Here is a 27,318-nt window from a genome sequence, read left to right as displayed (position 1 = left end):
TTTACCAGAGTTGCAGGATGCATAGATGTGGATGGGATGGGCGTAGAGTGCGAGTACCAGAGTTATTAGTTAGTTAGTTTGTTTATCCTTCTTTGATGTCGATGAACATTTGAAGATCTTGTAATTGAACTAATTTGTTTATTTGGATATGTCGGACTTGTCTATTTGAATTATTAAATTAATCATGGATTTATTGGAATTTTGTTAAACATAGGCCTTGCATGATCTTTAGGGCACTGCTCTAGGGCTCATGCGGCTGGTCGCGTACCGGACCAGGGTGTTGGGTTCGGGGCGTGACAGTATCTATTATGCTTTTAATAAAGAAAAAAAATTACTATATTTTATCTAAAAGCTTAAGCTTATGTTTAGAACAAAAATTATTCCAATTTCTAGCCGATGGGATTGGACTTTTTCATATCCTATATAATATTTTTTCATAAAACATAAAAATTTTATTTCCATAAAGTATGAAGATTTTATTTCGATAAAAAAAATTGTTGGGATCCCGTCAAATTTAGTCCCACATCGCCGAAATGAAACTCATTCGCTGCTTTAAGTAATATTGGGGAAGGAGGCCATATCCAAAATTAGGAGTTTAGCCCCACATTGGCCAGCCAAAAATATTTCACATGTTTAAATAATATGGGCTCTCAAATCATTTCAACCAACAGATCAAACGGATATGATTTATTTTACAATCCATCCACTCTGATACCATTGATGGAATATCAAACTTTAATGAATTACAAACCATACCTTGATTGGCTAAATCCATCTTGAAACTTCAAGATGCGTGCAGATCCGTGCGATCAACCAAGATTAGCTCTGATTGGATAGAGATTAGCGAAGGATCTTTTGGAGAGAGAGCTCTTAATGCATGTATTAGAGAAAAGGTCTAAAAGGTCTAACAGGCTATTTATAGCGCTCTCCACGGACCAAACGTCGCGGGTGGTTACACCCGTGAAGAGTCAGTAACCCTTCACTACTGCGAAATTACCTTAATATCCTTAAGATAATCAGAATTTACGAAATTCAAGAGACACTTGCTAGATGTGCTTATAATTAAACGGAATCAGGATTTAATTAAACGCGATCCAACAAAAAACTATTTTTTAATTTTAACCAAATATAATTTTTTTTTTTATTGAAGATACTTTTTCTCTCATCTTTCCAATAAAGATATGATAGAGTGATGGAGTAGATCGATAAGGATTGCATTTTATCTCAAAAAAGACATGCCTACAAATGTGGTAGGGCCACTTAGGCAAATAATTCCAAAACAAAGTGAGCACAGGCCGCTTCCACCAAGTCGCCTTTTTAGAACCAGCAGGCATGTTCCACGGCTTCCAGAAGGAGAGGGTTGGAAAGCAGCAGCCCTTGCCCTTCTTGCAAGTTTTCTGGAATTAAAGATGCATGAGAGCAATGGTTCCCTCTATCTGAAGCAAGAGAGCAATGATTCTCATCATATAGCTCCTCAAGCATCCTAGCTGGGCTAGTCTGACAGATGCTCATCGCTTTCTCTATACATGATGACTTCCAATTGATCCAAGATTTGATTTGAGTCCTTACCAAGTGCCCAACATTGCTTTTTAGATACCCAAATTGACACATAGATTCGGACATCCAGAGCTTGAGCTAGAGAGCAATATGATTAGGAATGGCAACCGGATCGCGTCGGCCAAGAGATAGATCGGGTCGTATACAGGATAGATCAAAAATTTGCCAACCTAAACTTAAACTATTCATTGAATGGGTCAAAAATTCAGGTCAGAATTTGACTATTTTATTAAACAAATAATCTAATCTAATTTATAATGGATCGGAACAAGTTAAATGGGTCAAATGGTTGGACATTGCTATACGTAAATTTGTTGCATGCTGTACCTAATACTTAGTTTTCTAATTATTTGTTATGATATTGTTTATCAAGCTTTTTCCAGTTGAGATTTTTGTTCTTTCAGCATGATATTGCAAATTTCTGTTTCCAACTCCTATGTATCCAATTCAAGAGCTTAAATAGCACAATTTTGTTCATGTCATGTGGATGAATTTGAGACATCAACAATGCCATGCCACAATTTTTTTAATTACCTTACTAAATCTTTTTTTGCTGTTGATGGAATCCTAGTCATGAGGGACTTGGTGCCTAATAGATGGTCCTCCATTGCAAATTTGATCATTTGGATTTTATGTCACATTATTCGCTGTATTCCATTTAGTTAGAGCCGTGATGCTTGTGTGTCATCTTATAGGACAAAAGAAAGCATTCATTCTCCAGCAGTCATGTAGTAATGGATGAGAAATAGTCTCAATAGTTGAAAGCCATCTAACCACATGCTAATTAAGCAAGTCTTAGAGAACTCCATGCAGGCATCTTCTTCTCTAGACGGCCATTCTTTATTTTTGTTTTGCCCTTTAAAAGTTGTTGTCCCTGGTTGCTCTACCTTAACACTCCATATGTTCTAATATAATGAAAAGATAAGCCGTATGCATTTAAGAAAGGTGAGAACAGGTGAAGTCAAAGTCTTACCACGCATATAATTTCCCAACCATATTACCTAACCCAAGCTTAATCAATTTATTGTCTAGTTTCAGTATTCCCCCGTTGGGGTTAGTTTAACTTCCACAAACCCACGTCTAATAACAGCTCAACCTGAGTTTTAGTAATATTGGTCATAGAATGAGTTATAAACAACATCATCAAAGTTGACAATGTCTTATGAGATGGACAATTAGGAAAACTGGCGAAAAAGAGTTTTAATTAAGAGGGACAACAATGTCATCAAGGTGTAGACATATTGAAGATGACGATAAGCTTCGGTAAGGTCTATGCAAGCAACCAAAATAGTTCTAGAACTTCTAAAACTTAGATCATTCAGATTATTTTTCTCCATGCATGGAAGAGAGAGACCAGATAAGCTTCAAGCCTTTCTAGATCAATGCTGCAAGACTTGAGTCAATCTGAATCAATTCCACCGCATGGTATGGGCAAATTGGCGCAGAAGATTGTTAACTTTTCATATGGACTCCCTTTCAGCATGAGAAATTGACATGGTGATCGATCAGGAACTTGGCCAGTGACCTCGGCCACAGAAAAAGCTCGTAGAGGACAGAAAAAAAGCACGGAGTCCACCACGTCGACTTCCTAGACCGCGCAAGAAGCCAGAACTGTTCCAAGCCGGAACGTTTGGTTTGACAAACTAGGTCGTCCTAATATTTTATTGGCACTCGAATCTTAGAATAAGCAATCAAAAACACTCGGGGACCGGCCGGGTCACCTCAGAGCCGGGACCACGTCCCCACGGCCGACTTATCGGTGGGACCCAGCGGCATCAACCTTACCTACGTTCATCTTGACGGTGGAGCGTTTAACCTAAGTGGAGTGGTGGGGCCGCAAGAGTGGGAACAGGACCGGGTCCACACCATACACCGAATGTAACCGTGTTCCGGGCCGCAACAATTTCGGCACGCGAAATGTACCCGGTCTCCACTCCAGCGGCTTCCGAGTTTGCGCGTTCGAGTTGACCGCCAGGTGTTTGTAAACTTCTCACACTTGCACCCATCAATCGGAGACGTAGAATAATAGATGTCATGCGTTATCACCGTTGGATTGGCTTGGATTATGTCGGAGATGACGTGCTTGGGTGTTTTATTTCCCCCAAAAAAATTGCCTGATTGTACGGACACATTAATGTAAGCTTTACAATGTACAAAAAAATGGGAAGCAGTACACGCGGACGACTCCACTGATCGTACGACTTTTGGTTCGGCAGCGCTTTTGCCGTGCAAACGGAGCTGTCTGGGAATCCGGTTTGGGAAACGCTTCGAGTGTCAGGTCAGATTCAACTATTTATCTATTATTATTTGTATTGGTAGATCAGTGTTTGTTCTCATATTTTTTTACAAAAAGAAAGACAAACTAGAATATTCTATTAGTAATATCTCAAGTGAGATATCATATAAATAACTTTATAATAGAGTAATATAAGGCAACAAGTCGAGAAAGCTTGTGGATATATTTTATAAAATTAATCATACAATTAGTTAAAATATAAATACGACATCCAAGATAAAGGAACTATCTCTATAAAATTCTAAATTATATGCTTTTATTTGTATCATAATATTTACAATTGCACTGTATTCATGTTTATATCAATATCTAAATAGCTATTTTATATCTGGAGAAAATTTTAGAAGATTTATGATATATGCATGTAATAGAAGTCTTGGGTTCAAAAGGACTAATGGTTTGAATACTCCTGACAACACAAACAAAAATGTAAGTTATTATTATCATCACACTGTGAAGTGAAAGATAGCAATTTGTCTGATTTGTATCCAATTTTTCCAGCATGATAATATAAAGCATAAAGTTAGGAGGTGGGAGAAGCATAGATAGCATCTAGCATGTCTTGTTTTGTATATCTTCAATCCATTTTATGAATTGTAAATTAATTTTTTGTTTTGTTGGATTTGTTGTACGTTTCTTAGTTTAAAATATCGTTTCCTGAGTCCTCGTTTCTCCGTTTGAACAAGTAGTCGTTCGACTATGGCATCGATGCCCCGGCCGTGGACTTGATCAGCGAGGTAGGTTTAGAGAGAGAGAGATTAAGAGAGAGAAAAAATGAACACCGGAATGGAGGAGAAGGAATCCCAGTGCAGGCTTCAGGCTTTTCTCACCTTATTGTCCCATCTCTTGGAAACTCAGGCATCCCGGCTCGGCCAAGAAGAATAATTTATGACGGTGAGAGAGAGAGAGAAAGCAAGAGTGAAGCTTCCACACGCCCGACAAGCCAACAACCCCCAACTCCCCCACCTTTCCTCTTTCCCATATAACATCCATCCCCTCCCCTGCTTCATCTCTGCCCCATAGCAATCTCTGCGTGCAGCTCCTATTTTCTTGGCTTCCTTCTCTCCTCTGCTTGTTAATTGGATCCCCTGATCGCAATCTCTGGTGTTTAGTATTCCCCTGTTAGAGAAAACCTTTTCTACAATTCCCTGTTCTCATCCCTCCGTTCTCTGATCCATAATTCACACTCCAGGAGTCTAAAGCTGCTATTTTGATCCTAAAAATCCAATCAAAATCCGTTTTTTATCAGTATCTCTGAGACTCCGGTAGCAGGGCAATCTGGGACAAAAAAGAGCCATCTTTAGGCTCAGTTTATATCGGGTGAGCTTACAATTCCAGTCCAAATGGCCATTACCATGAGGCCGGCCATTCTTGTTCTCCCTCTCCTCCTCTCCCTCTTCCTCCCTTCCTCCGCCCAGAACTGCCTCAGCGAGACCTTCTCCAACAGCAGACTCTACGACCGCTGCAACTCCCTCGGCGTCCTCAGCGCCACCCTCCACTGGACCTACCACGCTTCCAACGGCACCGCCGATATCGCCTACCGGGCGCCGCAGGAGTCCTCGGGCTTCGTCGCCTGGGCCATCAACCCCTCCAGCTCCGGCATGATAGGCGCCAACGCGCTCCTCGCCTTCCACAACTCCAGCGGCGCAGTCACCGTGATCTCCTATGTCTTCAACGGCTACCGTCCTTCGGTGCGCGACAGCAACCTCAGCTTCACCGTCTACAGCAAGGAGGCTGAGTATTCCAACGGTGCGTACACCATCTATGCGACGGTGGCCCTCGAGGGCAACAAGACGACGTTGAACACCGTGTGGCAGGCCGGGCAGGTCAGCGGAGGGGTGCCCGTCGGCCACACAACGGGCGGCGACAACATTAACTCCAAAGGAAGCACCGATTTCCTGTCCGGGCAGTCGTCGAGCGGTGGAGGAGGGAATTCAAGGCTGCACCGCAGGAATGTAAGTAATTGTCACCTCTAATTTTTACCATCCAAAAGAAAACTTCCAAGTTTCTAGTGAATTGTGATTTTTCTGCTGTCCGAGTCATGGGTCATTACATAACAGTGACCTTCTTTTCTTTAATTCGGAGTATTTAGGCTCTACAAATTATTCAGATTCCATATGTAGATTGATGTTGAAGTTGGTGTTTGCAGAAAACTACTCCTGTTCCTTGGATTTATTCTTTAAATTTTTTGGTACCAGAAGATCTAGGGATTCTACAAACATTTTAAAGAACAACAAAGTTTCATAAGGCATGGTTTTCGGTTTGGTTCCTTTTAGTTCTTTGGTTTTTGGAAGCAAAAGCAATACCAAACACATCCTTTTTCGAACTCCTGTGACTCAAAACAGATCAAATCATGAATTCTGGTTGTGATTTCGGGTGCCATGATGTCTGGATTTTTTATTGGAGTTCCTGGTTCTTCGGCTATTTTGTATTATATTGTCAGTTTCTGGTTGTCAATGATTAAAGTCTTTGCATAGAGGAAATTGTAATTGGATTAAGTCTTTAGATGGATCCTATTCTTTCTATCCCTAATTGACATGATAGTATTTTTTTCACTAGGCCACTTCCAATCAGCTCATTTCCAATTGATAATTACTATTAATGTTTTGCTTAAACTTTTATGCATCTGGGTTAGGGGTTTGACTAATTATTTGTTCCTTCGACATGAATTACTGGAACCTCGATGTTCCTTTCGAATTTTGATTTCAAGTCTCTATAAGTTCCAGTCAAACAAATCAATCGACTCACCGCCGCGTTGTGCGCTATGATTGAATTTGATTGCAGATCCATGGAGTGTTGAATGCTGTGAGTTGGGGTATTTTGATGCCTATTGGAGTTATCATAGCAAGGTATTTGAGGGTGTTTAAGTCAGCTGATCCTGCCTGGTTCTACCTCCATGCGGCTTGCCAGTGCTCGGCTTACATAATTGGAGTCTCTGGTTGGGGTCTTGGCCTCAAACTCGGCAGCGAATCTAAGGGAATTACATACCACAGTCACCGGGACATTGGAATTGCCCTCTTCTCCCTAGCCACGCTTCAGGTATTTCATCCGCACCTAAAATTGCATGAATCCTTTTTGAATTCGTTCTTTCTTGAGTGCCCATTCACTGATGGTTTTAGTGTAAGAGATCTGCAATGAGAATCCAGCATTTCTCTTGGCTGAAGGAAATTCCTGCAGCTGGGGTTGGGGATAATTCGATCTCCTCTTGAATGTTCCTCATGTAATATATTGGTCGTTTCCAATTTGCAGAAAATCTTTCAAACTTTCATACATTTATGTTGTTGAAGTTTCTTTCATTAGTTCTCTTTTAATAATCCTCCCTCTCAGCTTATGTGGTGAGAGGCTTATCTGTCATTGCTGTGTTGATCTAACCAAACTTAATCCAACATATCTATCCAAATTCACATTTGTTGTTATAAATCATAAATAACAGGCTAGCCATTCTCCACTTCCTACCATATATCCTCTCCAAAAATCTTTTATATATTCAATAATTTTGTTATTCATGTATAGACATCATGTACGATATACACATGACCGACCCAGATAGTTGGGACCAGGATTGATGGTCGTAGTTATCGACATACATGTACTTATTTTCCCATGTTACACAAACAAATTCTCTAATTAACTTATGTTCTTATGAGCAGGTGTTTGCATTGCTTCTGAGACCCAACAAGGACAACAAATACCGCATCTACTGGAATGTCTACCACCACTTGGTCGGATACAGTGTCATAGTCTTGAGTGTCGTCAACATCTTCAAGGGATTTGATATCTTGGACCCTGCCAAGAAGTGGAAACATGCTTACATTGCTATCATCGCCACGCTTGGGGGCATCGCATTTGTTCTCGAAGCTGTTACGTGGGCTATAGTTCTGAAGAGGAGATCGAGGAGCTCGGAGAAGTTCCACCAGGGTGAGTATGGGACCAATGGGTATGGTGGCAGGCAACATCAGGGAGCCTAGAGGTAGTTTGGCTTCTTATATTGGGTGTGCTTAGAGATTACCTCTTTGCCATGACTGGTTCTTGTACCCATTTGTTTGAGGCAGAGATAGTTGTTTAGACAGTTGTAATTCTTTCTTACTAGGTGGGTACCAGGCAGGCATTTGCTTGCCACTTTGAGATATAGTTTCTTTGTTGTTTCTTTATGGCATATGTACTTCAGTTATAGATTGTGGATTCCCATCCCATTTTGTTGGCTTGCTTATCATCTGCTTTACATTGAGGACTTCTGGTTTTCTTGGATTCCTTTTTTTTAACTGGTTGGATACATGTAGCAATCCATGACCTTATGCAAAATGGTTAGCCGGAAGGTATTATTTGTGTTCCTAGATTCTGTATAAGTACTCAAGATTTATCTAGTGAATAATCGATGTGACTAAACATACGCTCGCATGGATTCTCATAATACCTACAAGGAGGTGGAGCCAACACGACATCTTCCATCGCCAAACCTAGTATACTCTTGGTAACATAAAGGAGCCCAAGGACTAAATTATGTGTTTCTGAGTTGGCTTAATCTTGCCTCAAGAAGTTGGCTTGATCATCAGGGATCATGCAGTGATCTTGGAACTTGAGTTTAAGAAAATGTTTGGCTCACCAACTGTCCTTACACAGGACACAACAGGTTAATTGTATTATGATTAATTATGAAAACTATTGTCACTGCTATAGTCTGTACCAGTTTCGTGGGATAGTGGTGTATTGATGACAATTGGACCTATTTCACATTGATACCAATCTTTTTGAAATAAAACAGAGTAGACTTGTAGCTATCAGACTTTGCTCTAAAACACCATATATTACTGCGCCGTAGATGGTGGAATTGACTTCAAACACTATACAAATCGTCAGCCCAACCACTCTGTAAAGACTTTATGCATTCTACCAAAAAGCAAGGACTTTGAGCAGCATTAAATGCAATTTTTTCCATTGATGGGTAAATGGACTTTTCGCATGAATGGACCCCTCTAATAGAAAAATAATCAGCATCAGCTTGCTTGAAACTAGGAGTAGACACCAGCATCACGAGTCACGACCATTAAGCAATCGAATCTTGGATGTATCTGACCCAATAAGTAATCAACAGTAAGTAATTAAAATCTTGGAGTCCCGATTATATTTAAAGAATGGATTGCGATCATATAGAGTTTATCTCTAATACTTTTGCCTTTATTAGCAGGCCCACAAGATGGATTAGGTAGGATTATGCTGGATTTAATTAGCCCGATTTGTGGTCGGGTTTGGATGTTCCCTTTCTTTTTAACCCAAAACCGACCCAATAAGTATATGGACCAAAATGGCTCAGGCAATTACCGGACATAACCCGCATATATAAATAAAATTTAAACATGCACATTCATGATTTGTTTGCAATTTTATTGTAGTAAGTGTGGCATTGAGCTGAGATTACAATAATTCTAAATGATTTAATGGTTTTTCCTATAATTTCTAGTTATGGTACATACATGCCTAGAAGATCCGTGATGCTGAAGTCATTCAGATCCCCTCGATGTATGGACTTAGGTGTTAGGGTCTTCGAACAGACTTGGCTTCAGTCTTCCAGAGTTTACCCATCCAAATTTTTCTTATGAGTTCTTAAACTAGAACCGTCGATCTGACCTAACCTGACCCAACTAGATTAGCTTGGATTTAGGAATTGGTCCCAATTTTTTTTTTTGCTTTTTAAGGTAATTGGTCCCAAATTTGAATGGCATTGGGTTTCGATCTAGCAAATACTTGACCCCACCAATGAACTCTCAACTCTAATTATTAGTCGGTTAGCCATGACTACATGTTGCAAGCATTCTTAATTGTTTGAGGCATGAAATGTTGTAATATTCAGTACTGATGTGCACCAACCGTAGTGTGTCATATCGGAGTGTACCAGTACCATACCGATACTAAACCACCAAGCGGTATAGAGGGTACACTGAGCATCGATGCGTCGAACCAGCCTCTATACGGAGCGTACTAATACAGTAATATGATGGTACCGGTACACGATCTAGTGCTGAGACGACGAACCTTAGTTTGAGGTGCTCCGGCAAATTTTTAGAAAACATACTTCGTTTGTACTTCAATTTCCATAATTTCGTTCATACTTTGATCTCCATGATTTTTTTTATAAAACAGATAATTATAAACTATGATTTGTGTAAAACTTGTTTTATAAAAAGATGGACAGATCTGTTCATAAAATTTTTATATTTTATATGACTTGCTAGTTTTGGCAAAATAGTTTTTTGAAAAATAATCAGATAATTATATTTATAAAATTTATTTATTTTATATTTTTATAACCATATTTTAGTAAAACTTGTCAACCAAATAATCCCTTGAAGCTATTGTAGGAGTTTAGGATACGTGAACCATTTGTTTAGTAGGAATATTTTGTTCCAACTTGTGAAGTTGCATTAGGTGAAACTTTCTGCAACAAAGCTTACGTTTACACATGATCCCTAGCTTCTTTTTTTGGCAGTTTGTTTCTTATTTCATTCTTTAACTTTACTATGACTAGATTAGCATGGGGAACTTTGAAACTTCCATAGAAAAGTACTTTGTGATCAGACTACCAGAAACCCTCGCATACATGACTCTTGCCCTTGGAATGATTGAAACCTCTCAGAAGGCAAGAATTTCTAAACCACTTAAATGAAGTCACCATGCCTCTGCTCATATATCGTTTGGACAGAAGGGAAATTTTCCAATAACGTTCTTTCAGAAATCAAAGTGGGTCCTTCAGAGACGCTTGCGCAACGACAACCAGAAAACAAGTCAAATGGACAGCAAAGAAGGGCTAAAGACTGATGCTTCTAGAATCCGACCTACCCTAACGTGGCCGGCGTTACACGTGCCACGAGGATTGATTGGAGTGTTACGTAGAAATGAGCCTCTCGTGGAAAAACTAGACCAGCAAAGTGATGCAAGCTTGATGCTTTTATGACGTAGGTCAGCAATCAGGTTTTGTTTTGCGTAATGGGTGGTGGATCTTGATTAGTTATGTGAACCTTGTCTTGCAACCAGCCATATGGTGTTTGGAGAAAAATGTATTCATAACTAAGTGATAGATTTACGTTTTCGAAAGAAAATTCAGTTTATAATACATGTAACGGTTTCCTAGATATGTTTTTTCTGAGTGGAAGGGAAGCAAGGAGCCACCTGTCGATTGGATCAAATTAAAAGTAAAGATTCTAGGGATAGAGAAAGAAGAGAGAAATAGCCAAAGAAAGCTTGTGATAACAACTTGGACAGGATAGTTGACCATTAGAGCTCCAGACGGCTAAGGGATGGATTATCAATGTTGCAAACCATGATTTCACCTCTCCCATACTTCCTCCGTTTAAGTCCTGACGTCTCCGTTAGGCTAAATGTTCAAATCAATTCAAATCTAATCACAAGCACCATGATTGGTCCGTAGTCAGCCCCAATGGATCCGTGCTGCAGTGTCCCCTAGTACACATAGGTTATGAGCCATGTCCGCTCTCATACCATTACTAACAACCCAAGATCTCACCTAAAGTGGGGCAGTGTCTTCTAGTATACATAGGTTATGGGCTAAATCCGCTCTAATACCATTTGTATCAACCCAAGGTCTCACCACCCAAAATGGCTAACCGAAAGGTAATTTTTTGAGTTCCTTAGTTTTTTATAAGTAACCAAAATCTTCTCAATAAATGACTGATGTGAGACTAAACATATACCCGTACAGTTCCTCACAATCAAAACGGACATAAACTAGCTAATCTTGAGGAACTCCAATACTCCGATGTGCCTGCCAGTTAGTTGAGTAGAGGGAATCGATTGGAAAGCCGAAGGAACCAGCGAGTTCAAACTATTCTAAAGATGATTCTCCGTGACCTTCAATAACTTTATAAGATCCAAGGTATTCCCATAAATGAAAAGAATGGAGAGTTTTGAGGAGGACCGTGAAAAGAGAGGTCTTCTTCTTAATCCCCTATTTCACTCCTGCCAAATATTCTAACGGAGCGCCATGACAAGTTGATCCAAAGCTCTCCAAGTGAATCTCTTAAACTTCATTTTCCTCTTAAGAGGTCCAAGACTCCAAGTAGCAAGAAAGTTTGCAGGCCATCCTCTTAGCTTGAAGCAAGTCTTCAAGGTAGTTTAAATACTTCTCACAAAAGAATATTTGAGAAACAAATGTGATAGAGTCTCGGAGCTACCACCGCATAAAGGGCAACTAGCACTAATCAACCGACCTTTTCTTGCTGGCACTTCACTGGTATTGAATCAATTCTTTAGAGACAACTAAAGGAAGATTTTAATTTTTTTCCGGCACCACCGCATTCCAAATGATTTTATAGAAGAGACAAATCAAACCACCTTGGTTAAGAGGTTCCATTCTGAGTCAGCTGCCAAATAGGGGTATCAGATCTTGAGGGTCTAGCATGGGAAAGTTGGTCATTATGAAGACAAGCCAACCGAGTCTTCTGAGTATGAGAAAGAGTGCCCCTCACTCGGATGTTACATCTAGAATTTCTCCAATTCCATTGGGAAGCCACTGATACATAAGGCTTGAATGCAACAGAAAAGAAGTCGCAGAAAGAGAAGCAAGAGGAAGAGGGCCCAATTAAGAAATCCTCCCAAAAATGCATGTTTTCTCCGCTCACTGGTGAGAAGGAAGTGCAAGTCCAAAAGGCAAAGTCTTTGCCAATGTCCCTCCAGGTAGGGGAAATAGAGACAAGACAACGTCTAACTCTAATTCCAAATCTTCGTCTTGTGTAACAGAAGCTTTTAATGAGCTTGCACCATGCCGCTTCCGAGTCTGCCAAGAATTTCCATACCCATTTTGCTAGGAGAGCTTTGTTCATATCCTTGATGTTTTTGATACTAAGGCCCCCTTCTTCTTCTGATCGGCACATGCAATCCCAATTAACAAGGCAATAAAATCCATTTCCGCTCTCTTTCCCTCTCCAAAAAAATACCCTTCTCATCTGAACAACTCTGTCAACAACCTTACTTTGGTAATTCAAAGATGGACATTAGGTAAGAAGGCAAAGCTAGGAGGACAACATTGATAAGCATAACACTTACCTCCCCAAGAGAGAAATTTTTTCCTTTCCAAGCAGCGAGTCTAGAGCTCATCTTTTCAAATGACGACATCTAGCATTGCTTCGGAATCTTTTTATCATAGAGTGGAAGCCCAAGGCAGGTAAAAAGAAGGGATCCAATTTTACCGTTCATCCATAATGCAGTGCATTTTCATCCTCACCCATGTTAAGGCAACATCATGCCTCGTAAAAATTCACTTTTAATCCCGCGGCCTTCTCAAAAGCAAGGGGAATTCCTTTGACTACTTAGAGACTATCCTTCTATCCAGCATAAAATACCAATGTATCGCCGGCAAAGCAAAGGCTCCTAGTTCCCCCTATAGCAAGGGTTACAACCAATCCCTTCAATTAAACCAATAGAGCCTACTTGTTTGAGAATAAAGCCGGTGAAAGGGGATCTCCTTGCCTCAGTCCTTATCTGCATCTAATCCACTTACCTAAAGGGCCATTGATTAAGACCACAATGGCTGCAGAAGATAAGAGAGAATGAACCCAATCAATCTATTTTCCGAAGGCAGTCTCTAGCCTTCAGAATTGCAAGAAGAAACTCCTAGTTGATATCGTCAAAAGTTTTTTCAAAGTTTAGCTGGCAAGGAATTCCCTTATGACTAGATCTTCTACGGTAGACACCATTTTATGAGCCGGAAGAAAATTCTCAATGATTGAGCGATCTTTAATAAAAACAGGTTGTGACTCATCAATCAGCAAGAGAAGAAAACTAGCAAGTCTACCAGCTAAAATGTTGGAGATGAGATTGTAGAGACCATTGAGGAGGCTGAGTAGTCGGAAGTCTCGTGCTGAAAGAGAACCCTTCTTTTTGGGAATCAAAGAGATAAAAGCATAATTCAATTCATCCAAATCAAGAACACCATTATGAAAGTCTTGAAGGCAAGATAGGCTTCACACGTGTTCAGAAAGGCCAACGGGGCGACCGATTGGGTGGCTTCCTATGCGGCCCACCACTCCGGTAGTTTTGTTTGGGTTGGGAGTGGGTCTGTTTCAGAGTCATTACGTAGTATTTTATTTTCTAATTTTGTTGGCCGCATTCACACCCCCAGTGTGTGAGCTGCCGTTGCACCAAAAAGAAAAAAAAAAGGAGGGCCAACAAGTCATCTTATATGAGATCCCAAAACTTCTGAAAGAAAACAAATGTGAATCCGTCTGGACCTGGAGCAAAGAGAAGACAGCTTTTCTAACTTCCTTTAAGTTAACTCCCCACTAGGGGATGGACAGCCTCCTCCATGAGAGAGGTGATCTATTTCTTCTTTTCCTCATGAATGCCATCATGTGGAAGTATGTTGTATTTCGGTCACCCTCTTTGAGCTAGCTAACTTTAGATCTCTGGTGCCAATAGGTCTCCTCTTTCTCGTACAAATCATCCAGGTTAGACTTGAGGATTCTCCTAGGTTCTAATTCAGCAAAGGAATGATCCAAGGTCATGAAGCATCTTTTCTTTCATCTCCTTGTTTAGAATTCTTTTAATAGAAGACTCGGCTTTCAGAGCGTATCTAAATCTCCTCAGATTCTCCACCCATTTTGCTGCCGAATTTGGAGATCCTCTAACTCTCTCTTAATTCTTATGGATAACATCTTCCAAGTCTGGTTCTTTCGACCACTAGTTTTTAAATCTGAATATTTTCAGCCTATGGAAATGCCGATTACACTCCAAAGTAATAGAGGCATGATCAGAGGAATGTGAGGAAAGAGCATTCTGGGTTGAGGTTGCAAAAATTTCTTCCAATTCTTGAGACAGCAAGAATCTATCCAATCGAGCAGGGGCTGGTAAATCTCTTCCATTGCTCCATGTAAAAACCCTCGCTTTTAAGTCCAGGTCAATTAATTCTAGGGAGGAGATGAAGTCTATGAATGAGAGTATGTCTCTAATGCTTTGTGATTCGCCCTTTCTTTCTATGATAGACTTTACCACATTAAACCCTGGAAACGTCTTTTTAATCTGCCAACGCCTGATAAACGAGAGATTTATAATGGTCTTCATGAGGCCCATACACAGTCGTAAAAATGAACTTCTACTTCAAAGTAGGGCAGAATAATTCCACTGTTAGAGAAAAAAATCAAAATCTTAGATCTCGGCAAGGAGAAAGAGTGAGAGTTCCATCCTATTAGAATTCCACTGGCTGTTCCAACAGTATCCAGAGCCGCCCGCTCATCAATACGAGGTGCACCCAAGGATTGAAGAAAAGCTTGAGAAGGAGATGCAATTATGGATTCTTACAGCAGAACAATATCACAGTTGCACAAGAAGATTAAATCCTTTAAAGCATGCCTTTTGGTCAGTGCACTCGAGCCTTGGATTTTTCACGATAATATAATTATAGCGAGCAACAACACACCACCACAACAACCCAGGAGCAGACAAGAGGGAGGAGACAAGAATAGGGAGATAGGCTAATGACACTCCAACTCGACTCGAGCATCACAGAAGCGTATAAAACATATAGTGGTCACAACCAAGATAGAGCAAAGGGATTGTCAGCCGACAACTTTGATCAAAATAAGGAAATAGACACAGGCACCAGGTGCATGGAAACCCCGTAGAGCCATAAGTGGTTTTCCTAGATATAGGTCATATAACTTAGTTTAACCATCCATATTCTCTCTGGCTACATACTGAAGATATGAAGAGCTAACCACAACCGTTTGAAATGTACACTATTTTGAGACTGTATTCTAGGACCTATCATCCTAATACATAGGACAATAGAATGCTGACCAGAATATATTTGCCAACTCCAATTTTTCCTTGAAGTTTCTACAATGGTCAAGTAATCCAACCACAAATTTGATGAGGCAATAGCTTTGAGATTTTAGTAAGAAGAGAGGGACTTGAACCCATTATACATAAATTCCTTTATATGTGATTTGCTATTTTAATATTCCAACAATCTTAAAACTTTTTAACTTCAAGCAACCAGTTAACCTAGGGGCCTTAATAAGATAAGACTCATAGACCTAGCTTTAGTTACTATTGTATAACTGAGACCTACCAATCGAAGTTGTTTAAAATATGAGTTATTACTAAAAGTGGGCAATCCAGCAATAGAGCTCCAACTATTGTAGGGTTTGAGGAGGATCTTATATATGCAACTTTACCCTGTATATGAAAAAAACTATTTCTATCCCCAAGTCATAATAGAGTAATCTTATATTGTGTCAAGAGCTATTACTAGAAACCATAAAGTCTAACTTTTGCGCACTTGATCTTGCAGTTACATCTTAAATTATTTTAGAAATAAAGTAGAAAATAATTTATCGGTTGAAGAAAGTAAGACACCAAAGTTTTGTTGCGATTTTTTAAAACTTTGCTCAATCAAAATGCAAAAGCCCATCTGAATTCATTACTTGGTTCAGTAAGTACTACTAAAACCAAATCATTAGGGTTAACTAATTTTTATATTAAATTATTGTTTTGGCCACAAAGTTACTTTCATTTATTTTGTTATGCAAAACACAGAATCCAAACAACGAATAGAACAATGCACATAATTGAGAGAGGAAGAGAAAGAGGAATTGAATACAGAGATTTACGTGGTTCAGCAATATGGCTACGTCCACGAGAGCGGAACGGCTGTAACTTTCACTATCTCACAAATAACAAGGGTTACAAGATATTTATAGTTAAACCCTAGCTCCAGAGTCCCAATCCCTATCAGCATCTCTGTTAGAATAAACGCTACATAATTATCCCAAAGATAAACATATCATGTCGCTTCGCTCCGTTCCGTTAGAATACCAGTGTACCACTCAAATAAAAATACCTTAATATGAGCCACTTACTCTAACAATCTCCACCTTGGTGAATATTCACCTCTTAGAAGAAAAGATAACCTAGGACACCGCCTGACACTGATGGGTTGGAACACCTCCTCTCTAGCACCTAAAGATGTTAACCAAGTCCAAGCAATGCTTAAACTTGTCTGCAGTAACGGATTTTATCAACATGTCTGCTACATTTTTAGAAGTATGAACTTTCTCAAACAATATGTCACCGAAAGAAACTAACTTTCTGATCTTGTAATACCTTACATCTATGTGCTTAGTTCTCGCATGATACACCTGGTTCTTCGCTAAATAGATTGTACTCTGACTGTCACAATGCAGCTGAACTCCACCTTGCTGAACACCTAGGTCCTTGACTAATTTCGTCAACCACAATGCTTTCTTGGCAACCTCAGCTACTGCCATATACTCTGACCAAGTCATATATAGTGCAATGAGAGACTGAACCATGAACCTCCAATTGATAGGCTCTTCTACAAGAGTGAATACATATCCTGTAGTCGACCTCCTGTCATCCAAGTCTCCTGCATAGTCTGCATCAACATACTCCATGATTGAAAGATCATACTGTTGTCTGACAAACATGATACCATAGTCTGTAATACCCCTCAAGTATCTGAAAATCCACTTAACTGCATGCCAATGTTGTCTCCCTGGATTCGCCATAAACTTGCTTACTGCGCTAACTTCATGTGCCAAATCCGGCCTAGTACAAACCATAGTATACATCAGACATACCACTGCACTAGCTTATGGAACCTTTGACATGTCTTCAATTTCTTTCTCTGTCTTTAGGCATTGTGAGGTAGACAATTTGAAGTGATTCGCTAAAGGTATGTTCACTAGTTTCGCATTACCCATGCTAAACCTCTCCAACATCTTTTGTATATAACTACCCTAAGATAACCATAAATTTCTGGAATCTCCATCCCAAGAATCTTCTTGGCTGTGCCCAAATCCTTTATGTCAAACTCTCTACTCAATAAAGTCTTCAACTTGTTGACTTCATTCATACTCTTTGCAGCAATCAGCATATCATCTATATAGAAAAATAAAAGAACCATCATCAATGCTTTTCACATTAACACAACAATCATACTCACATCTCCTGTAGCCAATTCGAATCATGTAGGAGTCAAAATGCTTGTACCACTGCCTCAAAGATTGCTTCAGCACATAAAGTGACTTTCTCAATTTACAGACTAAGTGCTCCTATCCAGGTTCAGAAAACCCTTCTGGCTGCTGTATGTAAATCTGCTCCTCCAACTCACCATGAAGAAAAACTATCTTTACATCCTTCTACTCTAACTCCATGTCATAATATGCTACCAATGCCAACACTACCCTGATGGAAGTGTGTTTGACCATTGAGGAAAAAATCTCATCATAGCCAATCCCAACTCTCTGTGAGTATCCCTTTGCTACAAGATGTGCCTTAAATTTTTCTCCTTTTTCTGATACTGCTTTCTTTTTCTTGAACACCCACTTGCATCCTATCGCTCTCTTCCCCTTCAGAAGCTCTACCAACTTCCAGTCTGATTTTTATTCAAAGATTCCATTTTCTCCATCATAGCATCTATCCATCTGCTCTTCTTCTAGCTGTGTACTGCCTTCTAAAAAGTAGTAGGATCTCTACAACTAATGATTAATGCATAGAAAACCAAATCTTTGAAACCATGGTTGGTGGCCTGATAGTGCGCCTGAGTCTATCTATGGCTATATTGTGATGTACTTAATTTATTGAGATAGAAGTCTCTGTACCCTGAATATTGTTCTTCCGGACAAAACTCTCTAACTCCACCAGCACCACCTGCTCATTGCTGCTGCAATTTTCTAGCACCTACTTCTCTTCTTCCTGAGTACTCTTCAACATGGCTTTCTCATCAAAAACCACCTCTGCTGATCACCACCTTGTTTGCCTTCGGATTCCAAAGCTTGTACCCTTTCACTCCTTTCTGATACCCTAGAAAGATATACTATCTAGACGTCGAGTCTAGCTTTGACCTCTCCTCACTAGGAATATGTACGTAGGTTGGACATCCAAACACTCTCAAACCTGAGTAGTCTACCTTATTACCTGTCCATACCTCCTCTGGAACCTTACCATCTAGTATTGCCCTAAGTGACATATTAATTAAGAAGCATGTCATATTCACTGCCTTTGCAAGCCCTACATTTAACCCGAGACACCGTGCTCTTTTGGCTATAGTCTTGTTCGTCCTTTCCACCACACCGTTCCGCTGAGGTGTCTTGCATACTGTGAAGTGCCTCTTAATCCCATGCTGCTCACAAAACTCTATGAACTTTGAATATGTGTATTCAGTCTCATTATCTGACCTGAGGCATTTGACCTTTCTCCCTATCTGGTTCTCTACTTCAGTTTTCTACAACTTAAACTTGGCAAATGTTTCTGACTTGTGCTACATGAAGTATACCCAGACCTTTCTTGAGAAATTATTAATGAAAGTAATGAAATACGTATGTCCACCCTGTGATGCTACTCTGACTGGTCCTCAAACAACTGTATCAATATAGTCAAGAATACCCTCTGTCTTGTGTGTGGCAGTCCAAAATTAAATTTTGTTCTATTTTCCAAGAACACAATACTTACAAAAATTCAGTTTGCAAGTTTTAACATCCTTCAGAAGATTTTTTTATGCAGTTCCAGAAAGTGAATCCTAGGTTCTTCGGTGTTAAGCATGCTGATTTTTTTTTCTTAAAAAAAACCATGGCTGAACCTGATCGGGTTGCCTACGTACCCCTTCATAAGGGGGATCAAGCCATACGTAGTTCTTTTTAAGTTTAAAAATGCAGCAAAAAAATCGAATCAAACAATTTAATTCATGCATGCTTACAAGATCAAATCTAGAAATCAGCACCTTAAGAACACATAGGATTATGCCGGAATCGTTTAAACAATTATGCTAAAACTTTCATGCATGATTAACTATCAGATCTGAAACTTAAGAACTCTATTCCGATTAATTCCAAATATCCATTGAATGGATTCTGGAGATATCTCCGTGAGGAGCCCCAAAAGAGGGTAAAACCTCGGGAAATCAGACCTAGATCTTGACACCATAATAAAAGATTAATGTAGGATTAATACCTTTTATGATGGATGAAACTTATGGATCTGATCCTCGACTTCGCAGCCACGCACATGAATGGCCTCTATGAGAAGTCCACGCGAAGTTTCTGAAGAGATCCAATCCTGCGGAAGTGCTAGCTTGCGCAGAATTTCTTGAGGCTGAAATTTGATCTTCCAAACGCTATCAACTTTTGATCCGCCTTCTTGGAAGAACTTGGAAGAAAGGTTTAAAGGGATTGAAGAGGACTTAGATCTGATCTAAAGACTCTTATCAGGGACCCCTAACACTAATGGCGCGATGGACTTAGAGGAGGAAGAAGTCAGCTAGATTGAATGCAGAATTTTTCCATGCATGAACTAGGGTTCCTCTCTTTTCTTTTCCCTTTTTTCTTCTTCTTTTTCTCTCTTTTTTCCTTGAATTCGACCACCAGATGATGGAGGTCCTTTTAATGTTGCTCTCCTACCTAACTTCATGCCAACCATCCCATATTTGTGGAGGATTTTGTGGGGTTTTGAATTTTGAATTCAAAATTCAAGTTCATGTGCCATTACATGATGAAGCTTGATCTAATCTAAACCATTCATCATGTTGCCACTTTCCTCTTTCAATTTCGAAATTCCCATGCCCCCAAATAGATTAGAGGGTCACGTGGTGATTTTGTGATGATTAAATTCAAAATTCAACCTTAATTAGAAGTGAGATAAAGATAAGGATGACATATGTCATGAAGAGAGAGAATTTGATCTTATCCAATTCTTTTCATGAATTTATCTCTCCATTTCGACCCATCTAATGATGAAAGAGATTTCTGATGTTGCCAAGTGTCCCATGGCACCATTAAATAAATTAAATTAATTTTTAATTATATTAAAAATCAATTTATGGCGCCATGCATGGATATGTGACAAGTGGATTTCAAGATCCGAACAATTTCAGATCAAACCCATTTAAATTAATTAAATCCTAACAATTAGAATGATCCAATTACCATGGGTTGAACCTAATCCAATTAGGTCAATCTCTAATTAAGCACAAATTTAATCTAATTTAATTTGGTCAACCTAAGTCCTCTTGATTCAGACCTAATCCAATCAGGTCAAAAATCCTGATTGAGCCCAGAATTGAATCTAACTCAATTTGGCTCATCCTTAGTCTAATTACTCAATCCAATTGAGTTCATTAGCAATCTAATTACTAATTAATCCTTCGATAATTACTTTAATTATTTTATAAGATAATTTGCCAATCGAATTGACCAAATTACCCCTGAATGATTCTTAATCATTCATCAGCCTTCTTGATCAATCAGGAATCTTCTATGCGTGTGACCTCATAGGTTCGAACCTAAGCCGGTAGTATAGGAATGACTTCCTACACTAATCGATGTGACCATCTAGCAATGGTACCCGACGTCCGAATAGGCCGAATATATGCGAAGCAAATATTCTGGAACCCTGAACTATGGTTACTGTATAATTCAATCCCTTTGACTCTTAATGCCAGGATGACTTAGAGCTCACTGTCAACCCTATAATTAGTACATCCATTATGTGATTAACTTTAGATATCCCGTGACTCCTCACTGGGATTACCCTGGCCAAGGTTTTGCTAAATTAATCACAAGACATTATTCCTGTTTCCAGGAGAGGTCAATTCCATCTCGACTCACAACTGACTACGCAAGTACTTGACTGCACCCAGTGACCTTCCGTCACTGAATTAGAAATCCAGGTAGTCCGGTACCAAAGTACAATGAGTTGCTTGCTAGTCACAAGTTGCGGTCTCAAGTCAGAGGGCCAAACTTATACCCATATCCACTCGGAACATCTTTTGACAGTATAGCGTTCCGGAATTGGTCACGTTCAGTGAAATGTACTCCTACACTTCACCTGTATGGCATACCAGTGTCTCCACACTCCTTGGTTAAGAGGACAACCAACGTATATGTCACACAACGACCTAATCTTGATAATGCTGTCGTCCTTGTAACAACATATCATTTGGTCGCGAACTAGTTTAAGGACTCGAAGATAAATCCTTCTTTATCATTAATAAGTCCTAAGGACTTCATCATATAAGAGTTCATTTGAAGATGTAAAATGATGAATAATGCCAAAAAAAACTTTATTGATTTGTCAATTCATTTAATCATCAACATGCTGACGATTGACATTTAGGATACATTTTCCAACAACTCCCACTTAGCCTAAAGCCAATCGGCACAGTATCTAATACCCATCTTCGACTTGTGTTCGTTGAACTCTTTGATGCCGAGGACTTTGGTAAATGGGTCAGCCAGATTTTCTTTTGTTTCGATCTTCTGAAGATCAATATCACGTCGTTCGACGATTTCTCGAACCAAGTGGTAGCGACATAGAATATGCTTGGTCCGCTGATGTGCTTTGGGTTCTCTTGCTTGAGCTATGGCTCCAGTATTGTCACAAAATATAGGTACTGGACCATCAATGGAGGGTGTCACTCCAAGCTCGGTGATGAACTTTCGCAACCATACAGCTTTCTTGGCGGCATCAGATGCTGCGATGTATTCTGCTTCACATGTAGAATCTGCCACTGTATGCTACTTGAAACTCTTCCAACAGATGGGCCCACCCTTAAGAGTAAAGATATATCCCGACACACTCTTGCTATCATCTTGATCTGACTGAAAACTTGAATCGGTATATCCTTCAAGTTTTAAGTCAGAATCACCGTAGACCAGCCACTGATCTTTAGTATTCTCAAATACTTAAGGATGGTTTTTACCACCTTCCAGTGGTTGATACCTGGATCAGACTGGTATCTGCTCACTACTCCTAGTGAGTATGTCACGTCTGGTCTAGTACATGTCATGGCATACATTATAGATTTCACTGCCGAAGCATATGGAATTCTATCCATACTCTCTCTTTCTTGAGGGGTTGTCGGACAATCCCTTTTAGAGAGATTAATTCCATGGCCCATCGGAAGATAGCCTTTCTTAGAATTAATCATACTGAACCTCTTCAATATAGTATCAATGTATGTGGATTGGGATAATCCAAGCAATCTTCTAAATCTATCTCTATAGATCTTCATCCCTAGGATGTAAGATGCTTCTCCCAAATCCTTCATGGCAAATTGAGATGATAGCCAAACCTTTATTTCTTGTAATGCAGGAATGTCATTCCCGATTAAAAGAATGTCATCCACATACAAAACAAGAAATATGATAACTGAACCATTTGCCCATTTATAAATGCAAGGTTCCTCTTCATTCTTAATGAAGCCATATGATTTGATCACCTTATCAAATCGTATGTTCCAACTCCGTGAAGCTTGCTTTAATCCATAAATGGATTTTTGAAGCTTGCACACCTTAGACTCATCTGCAGATATAAAACCTTCAGGTTGCATCATATACACCTCCTCTTCTAAATCTCCATTTAGAAAAGCGGTTTTAACATCCATCTGCCAGATCTCATAATCTAAGTGTGCTGCTATCGCAAGCATAATCCGAATAGATTTGAGCATTGCCACAGAAGAAAACATCTCGTCATAGTCAATACCATAACGTTGACGATATCCCTTGGCAACCAGACGGGCTTTATAAGTCTCTACTTTTCCGTCTGCGCCCCGTTTCCTTTTGAAAATCCACTTACACCCTATGGGTTTAATCCCTTCGGGTGGGTCAACTAATGTCCATACATCATTGACCTTCATGGATTCCATTTCGGATTGCATGGCTCCAAGCCATGCATCAGAGTCATACCTCTGCATCGCATCCATGTAGGTAATCGGATCCTCATCGTTTTCATCAAGTTCGATAGGATCCCCGTCCCGGACCAAGAAACCGTAGTATCTATCCGGCTGACGTGGTACTCTACCTGATCGCTTTAATGGTGCATCTAAGATGGGTTTTGGATCTGATCTAATCAAATCCGACTCAATTGGTTTAGTAGATGGTATCGGATCTTCTACATGTTGAACTTCCCTAAGCTCAATATTAGAGCTTTTAGTTCCTTCACTAAGAAATTCTTTCTCTAAGAAAACAGCTCTATTGCTTACGAACAACTTTTGTTCTTCAGCAAAGTAGAAGTAATATCCTTTAGTTTCTTTAGGATAACCAACAAAGAAACATCTGTCAGACTTGGGTTCAAGTTTGTCTGTTTTCAAACGTTTGACATATGCTGGACACCCCCAAACCCTAAGGTGAGAGAGCATTGGCTTACGTCCAGTCCACATCTCATGTGGTGTTTTATTTACAGACTTACTTGGAACCTTATTTAGAATGTAGCAGGATGACTCAAGTGCATATCCCCAAAAGGATATGGGCAGACTCGCAAACCCCATCATGGATCGAACCATGTCTAACAGAGTTCGATTTCTTCTTTCTAATACACCGTTATACTGTGGTGTACCAGGAGGAGTCCATTGGGAGAGAATCCCATTCTCTCCTAAATATGTCAAAAACTCATTGGAAAGGTATTCGCCTCCTCGATCTGATCGAAGAGTTTTAATACTCTTTCCAGTTTGTTTTTCTACTTCATTACGATACAATTTGAACATTTCAAATACTTCAGATTTATGTCCAAAGTAAGTACTAAAGTATCGTATCTTATCATTATCAATAATTTTATATGTATCTTTTGAAAAAAAGTAAACCAAATAGACATAACCATACCTAGAAAGGTCGTCTGTAAACGTAATGAAATATGAATACCCACCTCTAGCATCTGTGCTTATTGGCCCACATACATCAAAATGTACAAGGGTCAATAAATCACTGGCTCGTTCACCTTTTCCGGTAAAAGGTGATTTGGTCATCTTACCAAGAAGACATGACTCACAGGTTGAGGATTCCCTCTTTACTTAACATGTTCATCCTGTTCTTGTTAATAGGACCTAGCCTATGATGCCAAAGGTAGACATTCGTGACATTATCTATTCTAGGACGCTTACTTGACGTGTACATTACATTAACAGGTTGTGATAACAAGTAGATGCCATTGCTCAATTGTCCATTCATTACAGTAACACCATTCATAATGATATCACAAGAATATTTCTTTATTGAAATTTCATAACCGTTCACGGCCAAAAGGCCTACGGAAATTACATTCAATAAGAATGTAGGACAATAGTGACAATCACTCAAGACAACTACATGAGAATTGAAAACAAGTTTGAGATTTCCTAAAGCTAGAACTGGAACAGATCTTCCATCTCCAACATTCAGGAATCTCTCGCTGTTTTCAAATCTCTCATTGACTTGAAGTCCTTGCAACGAATTGCATATATTAAACGGACTTCCAGTATCTAATACCCAGATCGAATTATCACATATAGAGAAATTACAAGGTGTTATCATATAAATACCTTGATCAGCAACTGATTGCCCTTTTCTCTTGCTTAGCCTGTTCGGGTCAAGTGAGGTAAGGTACTGAGGACAATTCCTCTTCCAATGCCCCTGCTTCTTACAATAGAAGCATTCTGCCTGACTTTGGTCATCCTTAATCCTTTTGGTCTGACTATGCTGAGTTTTCAGCTTTCTATACCAATTATTGAAGTTGGGACCAGTCAACTTGTCATTATCCAATAATGAGCGAAATGACAAACTTGTGGCCATTTCTACATAAAAGAAAATTTAGCTATTAGCATATGAATTGACTAAACACAGTAGACTTGGACTTTAGTCTAAAGATACTCCCACTATTTTATACAAATTGGTAGCCTCTACCTCCAATTCGAAAAATTACTCCTAATTCTTTAGTGGGCACTAGAACCCAATAGATCGCATATAAGTCCGAGTGTGGCTCGGCTAACCCATATGCACCTATTGGTAGGTTCTAAACCAGTTGCTTCACCAAGCAACTTCTAGTGATAATTTTGCCCTAGGTTCTTCGGCAGGCGTGTGGCGCCTCCACCGAATACCCTAGTCAGGTCCAACCATTAAATGATAGGGTTAAGTCTAATCAACTAATAGACGACCAAGCCCGAGTGTGGCTCGGCTCACCTGACTGCCTATTGAAGGTACACTTAACTCATCATATATTGAATGATAATTCCAATGCTTGATAAGTACCAGGCGTGTCGCGCCTCTAATAATTATCAAAACATTGGACCCATTATCACCCAACTTAATGGGAGGCTATGACCTAGTTATCCCCATAACCATTTCATTTTAAGGACCTAATAATTTTAGAAGATTTTTTAATTAGGATAGATAAGAAGATCCGGTTAGTCTAATTTTTTCCACTGACTTCACCAAATCATATTAGACTCAAACCGGTTAAGGAGGCACCTAAATCAGTCAAACTGATTTTCCTTATAGGCATGGGCTAACTCGAATCATTAAGTGATCCAATCAAAATGTGATTGACCATGTCGGCCAGGTAAGTGAGATCGGTGGAAGGGATATGCCATTAACTCGACAAAGACAAATCAGTGCGAGTAGCTCCCAATTAAAAACCACCGGTCAAAACTGCCAAACTTACCTTAGACACCGACTGGTTAATCAATTTCGATTTGATTACTCAAATGACTCGGGCTACACCTCTGAGCCTAAATCAAGTTCCATCTTGGTCTAATCAAAGACATGGACTTGATCCATCTACAACTATTGTAAATTGACCTAGAATTTTCTTGACCTAATCTAATTACTACTTAATTAGATGTGATCAATTAATTCTATTTGTCCATGCATGATTCTAACCTTAGGTCTAACCCAGTCCTAGAAACTTGATTCAAGCCAACCCATATGCCCAAATAATTATGCAATGTCAATTAATTGAGTTACAATTCTATTTCATAATACTTAATTCTCAATTAAGTTTAGACTTATGAAAGTTTTGATCATTGCATATTTTTTTTTAATTACATATTAATTACAATCTTTCAGTTCTTAAAACATATTTTCATATCTGAGTTTTTATAATTAATCACATGTAATCAGATTTAATTCATGTTTAAGTCATTATATTTAATGTTCATGCATCACATATACATGAATTAATACAAACAACAAACATCTTATGTATTTATTTTTTCACTTTTATTTTCAGATCTGATTTGTTCATTAAAATCAGAGATCATATAAATCATAAACTTTATTTAGATCTAATCTAAATAATATTATAATTTCAGATTTATTCATGTTACTAATCCTAACACAAACATGCATCATATGCATCCAAAATTTCAGATCTACTTAATCATGCATAATCAGCAATTAAATCAATCATAAAAAATACTTTAGATCTAATCTAAATATGTTAATGATTTCAGATTTAATTACAAGAATTAAAACATAAAAGTTTAAATATGAACCTGGCCCTGATACCACTGAAAGTGAATCCTAGGTTCTTCGGTGTTAAGCATGCTGATTTTTTTTTAAAAAAAAAAAACCATGGCTGAACCTGATCGGGTTGCCTACGTATCCCTTCATAAGGGGGATCAAGCCATATGTAGTTCTTTTTAAGTTTAAAAATGCAGCGGAAAAATTGAATCAAACAATTTAATTCAT

General features: G+C 39.1%; 1 protein-coding gene across 1 annotated transcript; it reads left to right on the top strand.

Moving 5' to 3' along the window:
* The first annotated feature begins 4,574 nt into the window (after window positions 1-4,574).
* On the top strand, window positions 4,575-8,084 carry LOC103713362 (cytochrome b561 and DOMON domain-containing protein At5g47530-like). Its single transcript, XM_008800261.4, has 3 exons — window positions 4,575-5,808; window positions 6,638-6,892; window positions 7,504-8,084. The coding sequence occupies exons 1-3, from the start codon at window positions 5,197-5,199 to the stop codon at window positions 7,819-7,821; spliced, it is 1,185 nt and encodes a 394-aa protein (XP_008798483.1). The 5' UTR covers window positions 4,575-5,196; the 3' UTR covers window positions 7,822-8,084.
* Window positions 8,085-27,318: the final 19,234 nt, after the last annotated feature.

The sequence above is a fragment of the Phoenix dactylifera genome, chromosome 6 (assembly GCF_009389715.1).
Source record: "Phoenix dactylifera cultivar Barhee BC4 chromosome 6, palm_55x_up_171113_PBpolish2nd_filt_p, whole genome shotgun sequence".
Taxonomy (NCBI): Eukaryota; Viridiplantae; Streptophyta; class Magnoliopsida; order Arecales; family Arecaceae; genus Phoenix; species Phoenix dactylifera.
This window is presented reverse-complemented; position numbering and strand designations above follow the sequence as displayed.